General features: G+C 51.3%; 1 protein-coding gene across 1 annotated transcript in view; it reads right to left on the bottom strand.

Moving 5' to 3' along the window:
* LOC140108561 (SH3 and multiple ankyrin repeat domains protein 2-like) overlaps positions 1-16,060 on the bottom strand; it is a 197,728-nt gene that overhangs the window by 85,537 nt on the left and 96,131 nt on the right. Inside the window, exon 3 of the mRNA XM_072131823.1 lies at positions 13,754-13,820. Within this exon, the coding sequence (XP_071987924.1) occupies positions 13,754-13,820 (67 nt within the window). The remainder of the gene's footprint in view (positions 1-13,753; positions 13,821-16,060) is intronic.

The raw sequence follows: 16,060 nt of genomic DNA, 5'->3' as shown, positions 1-16,060 counted from the left end.
GGAGAAGGAGTGAGCGCAGCACAGAGGATATATACAGGGGGAGGAGTGAGCGCAGCACAGAGGATATATACAGGGGGAGAACGAGTGAGCACAGCACAGAGGATATATACAGGGGGAGAAGGAGTGAGCGCAGCACAGAGGATATATACAGGGGGAGAAGGAGTGAGCGCAGCACAGAGGATATATACAGGGGGAGAAGGAGTGAGCACAGCACAGACGATATATACAGGGGGAGAAGGAGTGAGCACAGCACAGAGGATATATACAGGGGGAGAAGGAGTGAGCGCAGCACAGAGGATATATACAGGGGGAGAAGGAGTGAGCACAGCACAGAGGATATATACAGGGGGAGAAGGAGTGAGCGCAGCACAGAGGATATATACAGGGGGAGAAGGAGTGAGCGCAGCACAGAGGATATATACAGGGGGAGAAGGAGTGAGAGCAGCACAGAGGATATATACAGGGGGAGAAGGAGTGAGCGCAGCACAGAGGATATATACAGGGGGAGAAGGAGTGAGCACAGCACAGAGGATATATACAGGGGGAGAAGGAGTGAGAGCAGCACAGAGGATATATACAGGGGGAGAGGAGTAAGCGCAGCACAGAGGATATATACAGGGGGAGAAGGAGTGAGCACAGCACAGAGGATATATACAGGGGGAGAAGGAGTGAGCACAGCACAGAGGATATATACAGGGGGAGAAGGAGTGAGCGCAGCACAGAGGATATATACAGGGGGAGAAGGAGTGAGAGCAGCACAGAGGATATATACAGGGGGAGAAGGAGTGAGCGCAGCACAGAGGATATATACAGGGGGAGAAGGAGTGAGCACAGCACAGAGGATATATACAGGGGGAGAAGGAGTGATCGCAGCACAGAGGATATATACAGGGGGAGAAGGAGTGAGCGCAGCACAGAGGATATATACAGGGGGAGAAGGAGTGAGCACAGCACAGAGGATATATACAGGGGGGGAAGGAGTGATCGCAGCACAGAGGATATATACAGGGGGAGAAGGAGTGAGCGCAGCACAGAGGATATATACAGGGGGAGAAGGAGTGAGCGCAGCACAGAGGATATATACAGGGGGAGAAGGAGTGAGCACAGCACAGAGGATATATACAGGGGGAGAAGGAGTGAGCGCAGCACAGAGGATATATACAGGGGGAGAAGGAGTGAGAGCAGCACAGAGGATATATACAGGGGGAGAAGGAGTGAGCGCAGCACAGAGGATATATACAGGGGGAGAAGGAGTGAGCACAGCACAGAGGATATATACAGGGGGAGAAGGAGTGAGCGCAGCACAGAGGCTCAGGTGGAGGCTGCAGGATGAAAAGACGTAGCTTCCTGCATCTTTCCATCCATCTGTATACACTAAGAGTACAAGCTTTTGATTGTTGAGGCCATCATGGAATACAAGAACTAGACTCTACCATACTCCCAAATGAATGAAGTCCATCGCACTGCCAGAGGTTCCCCGAGTATCGTGCTCAGCTATCTCCCACAATCATTGCCAAAGGAGGGAACAGATGCATAAAAAGACTCATTTTCTACAATATCAAATAGTAACACTTTCTTTGAAATAACAGATTACTGGGAATAAGAAAACGTGTGGCTGCAAAACTCATTCCCTACACAATGATGTCATTACATGGGGGGTTGGTACCGCAGTATTTAGGGCAATGTTCGGTCAGGAAGGTAGAGGCTCCCTGCTGCACTTATTGCTTAATGATTTTGCTGATCAAGCAACATAAAAAAAAAATCCAATATAGTCAACACAATAGGAAACATGACATTCACAGTGCCTATAGGCGCTAAACTTACACCATCATGAAAATCATGGACTTTAGGTTACTATGTTCCTCCGAGGTTACTATATATTCATAGGAGGTCACTATATATTCCTCTGAGGTTACTATATATTCATAGGAGGTTACTATATATTCCTCTGAGGTTACTATATATTCATAGGAGGTTACTATATATTCCTCTGAGGTTACTATATATTCATAGGAGGTTACTATATATTCCTCTGAGGTTACTATATATTCATAGGAGGTTACTATATATTCCTCTGAGGTTACTATATATTCATAGGAGGTTACTATATATTCCTCTGAGGTCACTATATATTCCTCTGAGGTTACTATATATTCCTCTGTGGTTACTATATATTCCTCTGAGGTTACTATATATTCCTATGAGGTTACTATATATTCCTCTGAGGTTACCATATATTCCTCTGAGGTCACTATATATTCCTATGAGGTTACTATATATTCCTATGAGGTCACTATATTCCTCTGAGGTTACTATATATTCCTCTGAGGTTACTATATATTCCTCTGAGGTCACTATATATTCCTATGAGGTTACTATATATTTCTCTGAGGTTACTATATATTCCTCTGAGGTCACTATGTTCCTCTGAGGTCACTATATATTCCTATGAGGTTACTATATATTCCTCTGAGGTCACTATATATTCCTCTGAGGTCACTATATATTCCTCTGAGGTCACTATATATTCCTATGATGTTACTATATATTCCTCTGAGGTTACTATATATTCCTATGAGGTTACTATATATTCCTATGAGGTTACTATATATTCCTCTGAGGTCACTATGTTCCTCTGAGGTCACTATATATTCCTATGAGGTTACTATATATTCCTCTGAGGTCACTATATATTCCTATGATGTTACTATATATTCCTCTGAGGTTACTATATATTCCTCTGAGGTCACTATGTTCCTCTGAGGTCACTATATATTCCTATGAGGTTACTATATATTCCTCTGAGGTCACTATATATTCCTCTGAGGTCACTATATATTCCTCTGAGGTCACTATATATTCCTATGATGTTACTATATATTCCTCTGAGGTTACTATATATTCCTATGAGGTTACTATATATTCCTATGAGGTTACTATATATTCCTCTGAGGTCACTATGTTCCTCTGAGGTCACTATATATTCCTATGAGGTTACTATATATTCCTCTGAGGTCACTATATATTCCTATGATGTTACTATATATTCCTATGAGGTCACTATATGTTCCTCTGAGGTCACTATGTTCCTCTGAGGTCACTATATATTCCTATGATGTTACTATATATTCCTATGAGGTTACTATATATTCCTCTGAGGTCACTATATATTCCTCTGAGGTCACTATATATTCCTCTGAGGTTACTATATATTCCTCTGTGGTTACTATATATTCCTCTGAGGTCACTATATATTCCTATGAGGTCACTATATATTCCTCTGAGGTCACTATATATTCCTATGCGGTCACTATATATTCCTATGATGTTACTATATATTCCTCTGAGGTTACTATATATTCCTATGAGGTTACTATATATTCCTATGAGGTTACTATATATTCCTCTGAGGTCACTATGTTCCTCTGAGGTCACTATATATTCCTATGAGGTTACTATATATTCCTCTGAGGTCACTATATATTCCTATGATGTTACTATATATTCCTCTGAGGTTACTATATATTCCTCTGAGGTCACTATGTTCCTCTGAGGTCACTATATATTCCTATGATGTTACTATATATTCCTCTGAGGTTACTATATATTCCTATGAGGTTACTATATATTCCTATGAGGTTACTATATATTCCTCTGAGGTCACTATGTTCCTCTGAGGTCACTATATATTCCTCTGAGGTTACTATATATTCCTCTGAGGTCACTATGTTCCTCTGAGGTCACTATATATTCCTATGAGGTTACTATATATTCCTCTGAGGTCACTATATATTCCTCTGAGGTCACTATATATTCCTCTGAGGTCACTATATATTCCTATGATGTTACTATATATTCCTCTGAGGTTACTATATATTCCTATGAGGTTACTATATATTCCTATGAGGTTACTATATATTCCTCTGAGGTCACTATGTTCCTCTGAGGTCACTATATATTCCTATGAGGTTACTATATATTCCTCTGAGGTCACTATATATTCCTATGAGGTCACTATATGTTCCTCTGAGGTCACTATGTTCCTCTGAGGTCACTATATATTCCTATGATGTTACTATATATTCCTATGAGGTTACTATATATTCCTCTGAGGTCACTATATATTCCTCTGAGGTCACTATATATTCCTCTGAGGTTACTATATATTCCTCTGTGGTTACTATATATTCCTCTGAGGTCACTATATATTCCTATGAGGTCACTATATATTCCTATGAGGTCACTATATATTCCTCTGAGGTCACTATATATTCCTATGCGGTCACTATATATTCCTCTGAGGTCACTATGTTCATTGTAGGCTTCTGGATCCGGACTAGAAATAGCCGCCGTCTCTAGTACGGACTCTTGCACTGTACTAGTTTACAACACCTTTTTCTGGTGCAATTTGTGCCTTAGACCCAGAAAAAAGAAAGTCTGCTAAATTCGATAACACCTTCATGAATGTGCAGTCATTGCAGACACTTTTCGCCCTGCGCCGAATTACAATCTAAAATCGCAATCTGACCCCCCCCCCCAAAAAAAAAGCCCCTGCGACACGAATAATAAATGTCCCCCTATTAATGAAGTGGCTCCTCAGAAGAACATTGCAGAATACGCAGCCGACACGCAGCAGTGTGAACAAGGACGAGTCACATCCCTTATACATGATACAAAGTAAAAGTCCTGGAAATGCAGCGATCCAGACTATACGGACTATAGGAATGTGCTATAATGACACGCAGTATCCGACCCCCCGGCTCCTCCTGCCGTATTGTACTAATAACTGAGGCCTTATCATTAGAATAGTCTTTTCTTGCAATCATTTAATTGAAATTAAGAAGAAAATAAAATAACGAGAGGGAGAACATGTTTTGGGAGAGAGAGAGAGAGAGAGAGAGAGATGCTCATCCGTATATAGAGGAATAGAGAATTCCAGGCCGGAATCCTAGCAACAGTATCCAAGAATTTGTGAGTCTGCTAAATGACTACACAAGTCGCACACACACAAGCACTGACACACTGAAACAAAGCATCTACGAGGAGACAAACCTTTGGTACAGGAGGGAGAGCAGCCCATGTCACCTAATCCACACGGTCCAGCTCTGCTTCACCCTGCCGCAATATCGCCGCCCGAGTCGGGGATAGACGGGGGATCATCTTGTATCGGGTTCAGCCTGGGCTTTGGATGGCCGGCTCTTGGTGGATCGGGCCGGCATCCTGGTGATGTTACTCCATCTTTTAGCAGCCATAGTGGGAGTGCAGGGCTTAGCACATGCTTCCTAAACCTTCTGTGCCGATTTACTCGCAGACAGCTGGATGGATGGATCCGGGAAGGGATTAACTTCTTGTTTTTTAACCCCCTCTGGATTTTATTCCATTACTTACCCTAAAACTATGAAATGGATTGAAGAGAGCCACAACTAATGGTAAGAGGAACGGGGTGGGGTGCACGATGGTCAAAGTGTGCCGAGAATTAGGAGCGCGGTGTAGATAGGTCAGAGGGATAACTAGAGGGAGGGCATTTCCCTTAATCCCCATCAAATACTCCTGAAAATCTGATAATCCAGCAGTGTAGCACAATGGAGAATTCTATAAGGCCCTGTCCACACTACATCATCAGCAGCAGAACGGGTGCAAAAGTCAAATGGGGTTTTCTATGGAGATTGGGAAAGTTTTGCAGAGGTTTTACATTTGCTAAATTTGCAAAGGTTTAAAGAATGGACTTGTTGATGAAGATTTATTAAAAATGTCACTTTTTGATTTGCAACACACAAAGGATCCTAGAGCCGATCTGCTGCAGAACAATAAGACACTTGTGGAAATCAAAACTTCTGAAAAACTCCTGAAGAGAAAAGTTAATCAGACACAGAATCGGTTTTAACGTTTTACTTTGACTTTCTTCTTGTCTGCCATTAATCCAAGATGGATGAGCTGCGGATCAAGGAATGAAATGAACCATTCTGGGGACTGGGGAGGACAAGGACTGGGGACAAGGACTGGGGAGGACAAGGACTGGGGACAAGGCAGCCAAACTGGGGATCAGATTAGGAATGAGATTGGAAGGAGCAACACAAAAATCAAAGAAAAAGAGGAGGAGCCATGCCGAGGACTAGGAAGAGAGGAGGAGCCATGCCGAGGACTAGGAAGAGAGGAGGAGCCATGCCGAGGACTAGGAAGAGAGGAGGAGCCATGCCAAGGACTAGGAAGAGAGGAGGAGCCATGCCGAGGACTAGGAAGAGAGAAGGAGCCATGCCGAGGACTAGGAAGAGAGAAGGAGCCATGCCGAGGACTAGGAAGAGAGGAGGAGCCATGCCAAGGACTAGGAAGAGAGAAGGAGCCATGCCGAGGACTAGGAAGAGAGAAGGAGCCATGCTGAGGACTAGGAAGAGAGGAGGAGCCATGCCAAGGACTAGGAAGAGAGGAGGAGCCATGCCGAGGACTAGGAAGAGAGAAGGAGCCATGCCGAGGACTAGGAAGAGAGAAGGAGCCATGCCGAGGACTAGGAAGAGAGGAGGAGCCATGCCAAGGACTAGGAAGAGAGGAGGAGCCATGCCGAGGACTAGGAAGAGAGGAGGAGCCATGCCAAGGACTAGGAAGAGAGGAGGAGCCATGCCGAGGACTAGGAAGAGAGAAGGAGCCATGCCGAGGACTAGGAAGAGAGAAGGAGCCATGCTGAGGACTAGGAAGAGAGAAGGAGCCATGCCGAGGACTAGGAAGAGAGGAGGAGCCATGCCGAGGACTAGGAAGAGAGGAGGAGCCATGCCAAGGACTAGGAAGAGAGGAGGAGCCATGCTGAGGACTAGGAAGAGAGAAGGAGCCATGCCGAGGACTAGGAAGAGAGAAGGAGCCATGCCGAGGACTAGGAAGAGAGGAGGAGCCATGCCAAGGACTAGGAAGAGAGGAGGAGCCATGCCGAGGACTAGGAAGAGAGGAGGAGCCATGCCGAGGACTAGGAAGAGAGAAGGAGCCATGCCGAGGACTAGGAAGAGAGGAGGAGCCATGCCGAGGACTAGGAAGAGAGGAGGAGCCATGCCGAGGACTAGGAAGAGAGGAGGAGCCATGCCGAGGACTAGGAAGAGAGGAGGAGCCATGCCGAGGACTAGGAAGAGAGGAGGAGCCATGCTGAGGACTAGGAAGAGAGGAGGAGCCATGCTGAGGACTAGGAAGAGAGGAGGAGCCATGCCGAGGACTAGGAAGAGAGGAGGAGCCATGCTGAGGACTAGGAAGAGAGGAGGAGCCATGTTGATGAAGAAAGGAGGAGCCATGCTGAGGACTAGGAAGAGAGGAGGAGCCATGTTGATGAAGAAAGGAGGAGCCATGCTGAGGACTAGGAAGAGAGGAGGAGCCATGCTGAGGACTAGGAAGAGAGGAGGAGCCATGCGGAGGACTAGGAAGAGAGGAGGAGCCATGCTGAGGACTAGGAAGAGAGGAGGAGCCATGTTGATGAAGAAAGGAGGAGCCATGCTGAGGACTAGGAAGAGAGGAGGAGCCATGTTGATGAAGAAAGGAGGAGCCATGCCGAGGACTAGGAAGAGAGGAGGAGTCATGCCGAGGACTAGGAAGAGAGGAGGAGCCATGCCGAGGACTAGGAAGAGAGGAGGAGCCATGTTGATGAAGAAAGGAGGAGCCATGCTGAGGACTAGGAAGAGAGGAGGAGCCATGTTGATGAAGAAAGGAGGAGCCATGCCGAGGACTAGGAAGAGAGGAGGAGCCATGCTGAGGACTAGGAAGAGAGAAGGAGCCATGCTGAGGACTAGGAAGAGAGAAGGAGCCATGCTGAGGACTAGGAAGAGAGGAGGAGCCATGCTGAGGACTAGGAAGAGAGGAGGAGCCATGCTGAGGACTAGGAAGAGAGGAGGAGCCATGCTGAGGACTAGGAAGAGAGGAGGAGCCATGCTGAGGACTAGGAAGAGAGGAGGAGCCATGCTGAGGACTAGGAAGAGAGGAGCCATGTTGATGAAGAAAGGAGGAGCCATGCTGAGGACTAGGAAGAGAGGAGGAGCCATGCTGAGGACTAGGAAGAGAGGAGGAGCCATGCTGAGGACTAGGAAGAGAGGAGGAGCCATGCTGAGGACTAGGAAGAGAGGAGGAGCCATGTTGATGAAGAAAGGAGGAGCTATGCTGAGGACTAGGAAGAGAGGAGGAGCCATGTTGATGAAGAAAGGAGGAGCCATGCCGAGGACTAGGAAGAGAGGAGGAGCCAATCATAACATAAAACACATGCTTTCAATTTTGTATCAATATTTGTGTCTTTTGGGAAGTTTTTGCTGATTTGTACACCTGCAATCTGTATTCTGTTCTTTTTTTTTTTTTTTTTTTTTTTAAACATTTTCTGTGTAAAACTGGAAATCTCCGGCCGGTATTTGCTCCGTGTCTATACTGTATAGTAAATCATCAGTCCTGGCAGTTTGTTACTTTTTCTTCCGACTGTAAAATATTCTGCATTGCACAAAATAAAAAAATAAATGATCCCTTTTTTATTTTGCTGGTGCAGCGCGGATGGCAGGCGATCGGGCGGTTTTATCTTTTGTTTTGTTTCATGATCAATATTTATAACATAAAAACTGCCTGAAACAATGAGACAAAAATGTGGTTCATGGAGTAAAAGCGCGGCGTAGAGCGGTGCTCTGATAAATAATTCATGCTGGTATTTATTCCTCTACATCAATCTGGTACGAGGCAGGAGCAAGCGATTTAGCACCAGTCAACCCAGGCTTGGACTAAGAAGGATTATATTCTAGACCAGTGATGGCGAACCTATGGCACGGGTGCCAGAGGTGGCACTCAGAGCCATTTCTGTGGGCACTCAGACCATCACCCCAAGACAGAGTTCACCAAATAAGACCAAATCTTCCTGCAGGAAACTTAAGCGACACTTCATTGGTTGTTTGGAACTGCAGGGAAAAGTGAGAAGGTGTTGACAGAACTGCATTATCTTTGGAGGTCCTCCTGATGGACCCTACATTCTTTCTCTACAGAGAGACCCTGGAGAGAAGCTACAATCAGAGTCTGAATTTCCCCTCCTTCTTTCAACTGTATTGGTGCCCACAGGGGGCCGATACGATTGAAAGATGTGGAAGAACAGGTAGAAATAAGTTACTGCCTAAAATGCCATATTGGCACTTCACTGTAATTTGGTTTTTGGTTGTAGTTTGGAAACTCACTATCCTAGGGGATGACTGAGATTCCATGATGGACCATCCATGAGGCAAGTTTAGCCTCTTGCCTCAGGCAGCAACTCCTGCAGCAAGATGGGGGGCAGCAAGAGGGGTGTGGTCACCAGCTACAAAGCAGGACCTGACTCCTAATCTCTTCACATCTGATGTCAGACACCTCGCAAAGAATCCACCTTGTAAATGATATAAATGTATACATTGTTACTGGATGGGGCGGTGGCGCCATCCAAAGCTCGGCTCAGGCAACAGAGAGTTTAGTTTCAGCCCCGGTTGTAGTGAGCTGTGGCCGCGTGTCCATCTCATCTGACCAATCCTCCAAAGGTTTCAGGCATCTCCACTCCCGGCAGCGATCCGCCGTCATCCAGTAATCTGACGATCCAGCAACTATTTCAATACAGTGTGTTCATTATCTAAATGCCAGATAAACATTTTCCATCCTTGGCGTTCTCTCCTACGATCCGCGTTCCACGGAGAATTGGAAAGGAACAGCAAGAGCAATTAAATGTAAACCACTGGCACAGAGCACATGAAATAAGGCTCCGTCACGAGCCTGCGATCAATCGGAGACGTCCAAAATATCCAGGCGTGCCGTGGAGCATACTAAGGGAGAATTCCTGCACATGTACAGATACATTAATGATACATGTAGAGAGGCGCTAATTATTGATCTGGGCATTTTACACAGAATCCTTTCCAGTCTATTCTGAGGTCCTCTCTAGCGTTGGCTGGATGCAATGTGACCCTTTGTATTCTGCGCTGCTGTAGCTGCAGGTCTGTTCATGTCTCCACTTCATCAGGAAAGTTACATCCGTGTCCTTCTGGCTGCATGGACCATCTACTTGTCCTGTAGTCCTAGTAGTAGTAGGCGACAGCACCTCGGCTAGTAGTAGGTGGCAGCACCTCGGCTAGTAGTAGGTGGCAGCACCTCGGCTAGTAGTAGGGGGCAGCACCTCGGCTAGTAGTAGGGGGCAGCACCTCGGCTAGTAGTAGGCGACAGCACCTCGGCTAGTAGTAGGCGACAGCACCTCGGCTAGTAGTAGGTGGCAGCACCTCGGCTAGTAGAAGGCGGCAGCACCTCGGCTAGTAGAAGGTGACAGCACCTCGGCTAGTAGTAGGTGGCAGCACCTCGGCTAGTAGAAGGTGGCAGCACCTCGGCTAGTAGTAGGTGGCAGCACCTCGGCTAGTAGAAGGCGGCAGCACCTCGGCTAGTAGAAGGTGACAGCACCTCGGCTAGTAGTAGGTGGCAGCACCTCGGCTAGTAGTAGGTGGCAGCACCTCGGCTAGTAGTAGGTGGCAGCACCTCGGCTAGTAGAAGGCGACAGCACCTCGGCTAGTAGTAGGCGGCAGCACCTCGGCTAGTAGAAGGTGACAGCACCTCGGCTAGTAGTAGGCGGCAGCACCTCGGCTAGTAGAAGGTGACAGCACCTCGGCTAGTAGAAGGTGGCAGCACCTCGGCTAGTAGAAGGTGACAGCACCTCGGCTAGTAGAAGGCGGCAGCACCTCGGCTAGTAGTAGGCGGCAGCACCTCGGCTAGTAGAAGGTGACAGCACCTCGGCTAGTAGTAGGTGGCAGCACCTCGGCTAGTAGAAGGTGACAGCACCTCGGCTAGTAGAAGGTGACAGCACCTCGGCTAGTAGAAGGTGGAAGCACCTCGGCTAGTAGAAGGTGACAGCACCTCGGCTAGTAGAAGGTGGCAGCACCTCGGCTAGTAGAAGGTGGAAGCACCTCGGCTAGTAGAAGGTGACAGCACCTCGGCTAGTAGAAGGTGGAAGCACCTCGGCTAGTAGTAGGCGGCAGCACCTCGGCTAGTAGAAGGTGACAGCACCTCGGCTAGTAGAAGGTGGAAGCACCTCGGCTAGTAGAAGGTGACAGCACCTCGGCTAGTAGAAGGTGGAAGCACCTCGGCTAGTAGTAGGTGGCAGCACCTCGGCTAGTAGAAGGTGACAGCACCTCGGCTAGTAGAAGGTGACAGCACCTCGGCTAGTAGAAGGTGACAGCACCTCGGCTAGTAGAAGGTGGCAGCACCTCGGCTAGTAGTAGGCGACAGCACCTCGGCTAGTAGTAGGCGACAGCACCTCGGCTAGTAGAAGGTGGCAGCACCTCGGCTAGTAGAAGGTGGCAGCACCTCGGCTAGTAGTAGGCGACAGCACCTCGGCTAGTAGAAGGTGGCAGCACCTGGAGTAGCAGAACACACAGGAAGAGAGTATCCGGATGCACAGGCTGAAGTTACCTGGACTGGCAGGACACACAGGCTGGTAGAGGGTGGCAGGACAAGGCGGCTCATAGCAGGTGTGAGGACACAGAGTTGTAGAGCCAGTGTGGTCGGGGGTGGCAGGGCAAGGAGACTTATAGCGGGTGACAGGACACACAGGCTGGTAGTAGGTGACAGCACATGGAGCAGCAGGACCCGCAGGACACACAGGCTGGTAGTAGGTGACAGCACATGGAGTAGCAGGACCCGCAGGACACACAGGCTGGTAGTAGGTGACAGCACATGGAGTAGCAGGACCCGCAGGACTCACAGGCTGGTAGTAGGTGACAGCACATGGAGTAGCAGGACCCGCAGGACACACAGGCTGGTAGTAGGTGACAGCACATGGAGTAGCAGGACCCGCAGGACACACAGGCTGGTAGTAGGTGACAGCACATGGAGCAGCAGGACCCGCAGGACACACAGGCTGGTAGTAGGTGACAGCACATGGAGCAGCAGGACCCGCAGGACACACAGGCTGGTAGTAGGTGACAGCACATGGAGTAGCAGGACCCGCAGGACACACAGGCTGGTAGTAGGTGACATCACATGGAGCAGCAGGACCCGCAGGACACACAGGCTGGTAGTAGGTGACAGCACATGGAGTAGCAGGACCCGCAGGACACACAGGCTGGTAGTAGGTGACAGCACATGGAGTAGCAGGACCCGCAGGACACACAGGCTGGTAGTAGGTGACAGCACATGGAGTAGCAGGACCCGCAGGACATACAGGCTGGTAGTAGGTGACAGCACATGGAGCAGCAGGACCCGCAGGACACACAGGCTGGTAGTAGGTGACAGCACATGGAGTAGCAGGACCCGCAGGACACACAGGCTGGTAGTAGGTGACAGCACATGGAGTAGCAGGACCCGCAGGACACACAGGCTGGTAGTAGGTGACAGCACATGGAGTAGCAGGACCCGCAGGACACACAGGCTGGTAGTAGGTGACAGCACATGGAGTAGCAGGACCCGCAGGACACACAGGCTGGTAGTAGGTGACAGCACATGGAGTAGCAGGACCCGCAGGACACACAGGCTGGTAGTAGGTGACAGCACATGGAGTAGCAGGACCCGCAGGACACACAGGCTGGTAGTAGGTGACAGCACATGGAGCAGCAGGACCCGCAGGACACACAGGCTGGTAGTAGGTGACAGCACATGGAGTAGCAGGACCCGCAGGATGCAAAGGATGATGCAGGATACTTGGGCTGGCAGTGGGTGGCAGAACATATGGGCCAGTGGTGAGCAGAACTGGATTGCTACAAAAGTACTGTACAGTATAGCAGGTGATGTAGCAGAGCTGACTGTGTAGTAAAAGCTTGATACCGGAAGAGCTGAGCAAGAGAGGCTCCCCATAACTACAAAATCCCTAGAGCTCTGACCTCTCTGCTCCGTGCACTGGGGCCGTGGGTTCTAACCCAGGACAATATGTACATGGAGGCGACATGTCCACCCACTGCAAAGGGTTTATAGAAACAAGTCTTAATAAGAGTGTAACACTACAAACTACAAAGTCTGTGTCCAGCGCAGTGCAATATGTTATAGTTATAGGAACAGAAGCAGGATAACACGGAGCATTGGAGGAGATCTGCTTGTGACATGAGCCGCCTGGCGCTCGCTGCGCAGAATGGAGCGTTCATCCAATAAAACACGGAAACGCCGCAGCCAGCCGCCCCCTAACCTCTCAGTATGGAAGCCGGACGCGCACTCTCTTATTCTCTCATACAGGATTTAGTTGTTGTGCATTAAAAACGTGACATTTGTGGCGACGCTGCGGCTTCCTCCGGAGAGTCTTGGCACTAAACGTAACATTTGGGTTATTGAAACTTCTGAATCATGGGAGTAAAAAGCAATAAAGTCCTCTGCATGGAGGGAGGGGAGTGACTGAGGGGGAAGCCCTGTAAGAATCCGGACAGCTATGCATCCTATATATAATACTGGACACAGCTCCTATGGAAACCTTTGTGTCTCCATGGAAACAGACTACAAACAATCTTTTAGTCCTTTGCTTTCTCTACATATAACATTTATTTACACAAACCAGGAGCCATGCACCTGTGTGACATCACATGACCAGGGATGTAACGAGCCGTGCACCTGTGTGACATCACATGACCAGGGATATAACGAGCCGTGCACCTGTGTGACATCACATGACCAGGGATATAACGAGCCGTGCACCTGTGTGACATCACATTGGGTGAGGGGAGGGGGGCACTTTGCTGCAACCGTTCTGCAGAAACCGGAATGGTTGCAGCATCTGAAGAAGATATTATACAATGTAGTAAAGAAGTAGACATTTCAGCATTTGGTTACTTACCGATATCAGTCTCTTTGTGGTTTTTGATAAACTCGGCGAGCTCGAAATTCCCAGCTATAATAGCGACCTGCAATAGAGAGAGAATAGCGGGTCAATCACAGGTAAGGAGAGGCGAGAGGCGAGAAGCAGAGCGTGTGCACAGCAGCTGTACCCGCAGCAGTCAGGCAGCTGGGATCGCACTCACACCCCTGCGCTGCTCCCCCTGCGCTGCTCCCTCTGCCAGGATCCCCCTGCGCTGCTCCCTCTGCCCGGATCCCCCTGCGCTGCTCCCTCTGCCAGGATCCCCCTGCGCTGCTCCCTCTGCGCTGCTCCCTCTGCCAGGATCCCCCTGCGCTGCTCCCTCTGCCCGGATCCCCCTGCGCTGCTCCCTCTGCCAGGATCCCCCTGTGCTGCTCCCCCTGCGCTGCTCCCTCTGCCAGGATCCCCCTGCGCTGCTCCCTTTGCCGGGATCCCCCTGTGCTGCTCCCCCTGCACTGCTCCCTCTGCCAGGATCCCCCTGTGCTGCTCCCTCTGCCAGGATCCCCCTGCGCTGCTCCCCCTGCGCTGCTCCCTCTGCCCGGATCCCCCTGCGCTGCTCCCTCTGCCAGGATCCCCCTGCGCTGCTCCCTCTGCCAGGATCCCCCTGCGCTGCTCCCTCTGCCAGGATCCCCCTGCGCTGCTCCCTCTGCCAGGATCCCTCTGCGCTGCTCCCCCTGCACTGCTCCCCCTGCGCTGCTCCCTCTGCCAGGATCCCCCTGCGCTGTTCCCTCTGCCAGGATCCCCCTGCGCTGCTCCCCCTGCGCTGCTCCCTCTGCCAGGATCCCCCTGCGCTGCTCCCTCTGCCAGGATCCCCCTGCGCTGCTCCCTCTGCCAGGATCCCCCTGCTTTGCTCCCCCTGCACTGCTCCCCCTGCCCGGCTCCCCCTGCGCTGCTCCCCCTGCCCGGATCCCCCTGCGCTGCTCCCCCTGCGCTGCTCCCTCTGCCAGGATCCCCCTGCGCTGTTCCCTCTGCCAGGATCCCCCTGCGCTGCTCCCCCTGCGCTGCTCCCTCTGCCAGGATCCCCCTGCGCTGCTCCCTCTGCCAGGATCCCCCTGCACTGCTCCCTCTGCCAGGATCCCCCTGCGCTGCTCCCTCTGCCAGGATCCCCCTGCGCTGCTCCCTCTGCCAGGATCCCCCTGCGCTGCTCCCCCTGCACTGCTCCCCCTGCGCTGCTCCCCCTGCCCGGATCCCCCTGCACTGCTCCCCCTGCGCTGCTCCCCCTGCCCGGATCCCCCTGCACTGCTCCCCCTGCGCTGCTCCCCCTGCCCGGATCCCCCTGCACTGCTCCCTCTGCCAGGATCCCCCTGCACTGCTCCCTCTGCCCGGATCCCCCTGCACTGCTCCTCTGCCAGGATCCCTCTGCGCTGCTCCCTCTGCCAGGATCCCCCTGCACTGCTCCCTCTGCCAGGATCCCCCTGCACTGCTCCCTCTGCCCGGATCCCCCTGCACTGCTCCCTCTGCCAGGATCCCCCTGCAATGCTCCCTCTGCCAGGATCCCCCTGCGCTGCTCCCTCTGCCAGGATCCCTCTGCGCTGCTCCCTCTGCCAGGATCCCCCTGCGCTGCTCCCTCTGCCAGGATCCCCCTGCGCTGCTCCCTCTGCCAGGATCCCTCTGCGCTGCTCCCTCTGCCAGGATCCCCCTGCGCTGCTCCCTCTGCCAGGATCCCCCTGCGCTGCTCCCTCTGCCAGGATCTCCCTGCGCTGCTCCCTCTGCCAGGATCCCCCTGCGCTGCTCCCTCTGCCCGGATCCCCCTGCGCTGCTCCCTCTGCCAGGATCCCCCTGCGCTGCTCCCTCTGCCAGGATCTCCCTGCGCTGCTCCCTCTGCACTGCTCCCCCTGCGCTGCTCCCTCTGCCAGGATCCCCCTGCGCTGCTCCCCCTGCACTGCTCCCCCTGCGCTGCTCCCCCTGCCCGGATCCCCCTGCACTGCTCCCTCTGCCAGGATCCCCCTGCACTGCTCCCTCTGCCAGGATCCCCCTGCACTGCTCCTCTGCCAGGATCCCTCTGCGCTGCTCCCTCTGCCAGGATCCCCCTGCACTGCTCCCTCTGCCAGGATCCCCCTGCACTGCTCCCTCTGCCCGGATCCCCCTGCACTGCTCCCTCTGCCAGGATCCCCCTGCAATGCTCCCTCTGCCAGGATCCCCCTGCGCTGCTCCCTCTGCCAGGATCCCTCTGCGCTGCTCCCTCTGCCAGGATCCCCCTGCGCTGCTCCCTCTGCCAGGATCCCCCTGCGCTGCTCCCTCTGCCAGGATCCCTCTGCGCTGCTCCCTCTGCCAGGATCCCTCTGCGCT

The sequence above is a fragment of the Engystomops pustulosus genome, unplaced genomic scaffold, assembly GCF_040894005.1.
Source record: "Engystomops pustulosus unplaced genomic scaffold, aEngPut4.maternal MAT_SCAFFOLD_148, whole genome shotgun sequence".
Classification (NCBI taxonomy): domain Eukaryota; kingdom Metazoa; phylum Chordata; class Amphibia; order Anura; family Leptodactylidae; genus Engystomops; species Engystomops pustulosus.
Note: the sequence above shows the minus strand (reverse complement) of the source record. Positions and strands in the feature narration are given on the sequence as shown.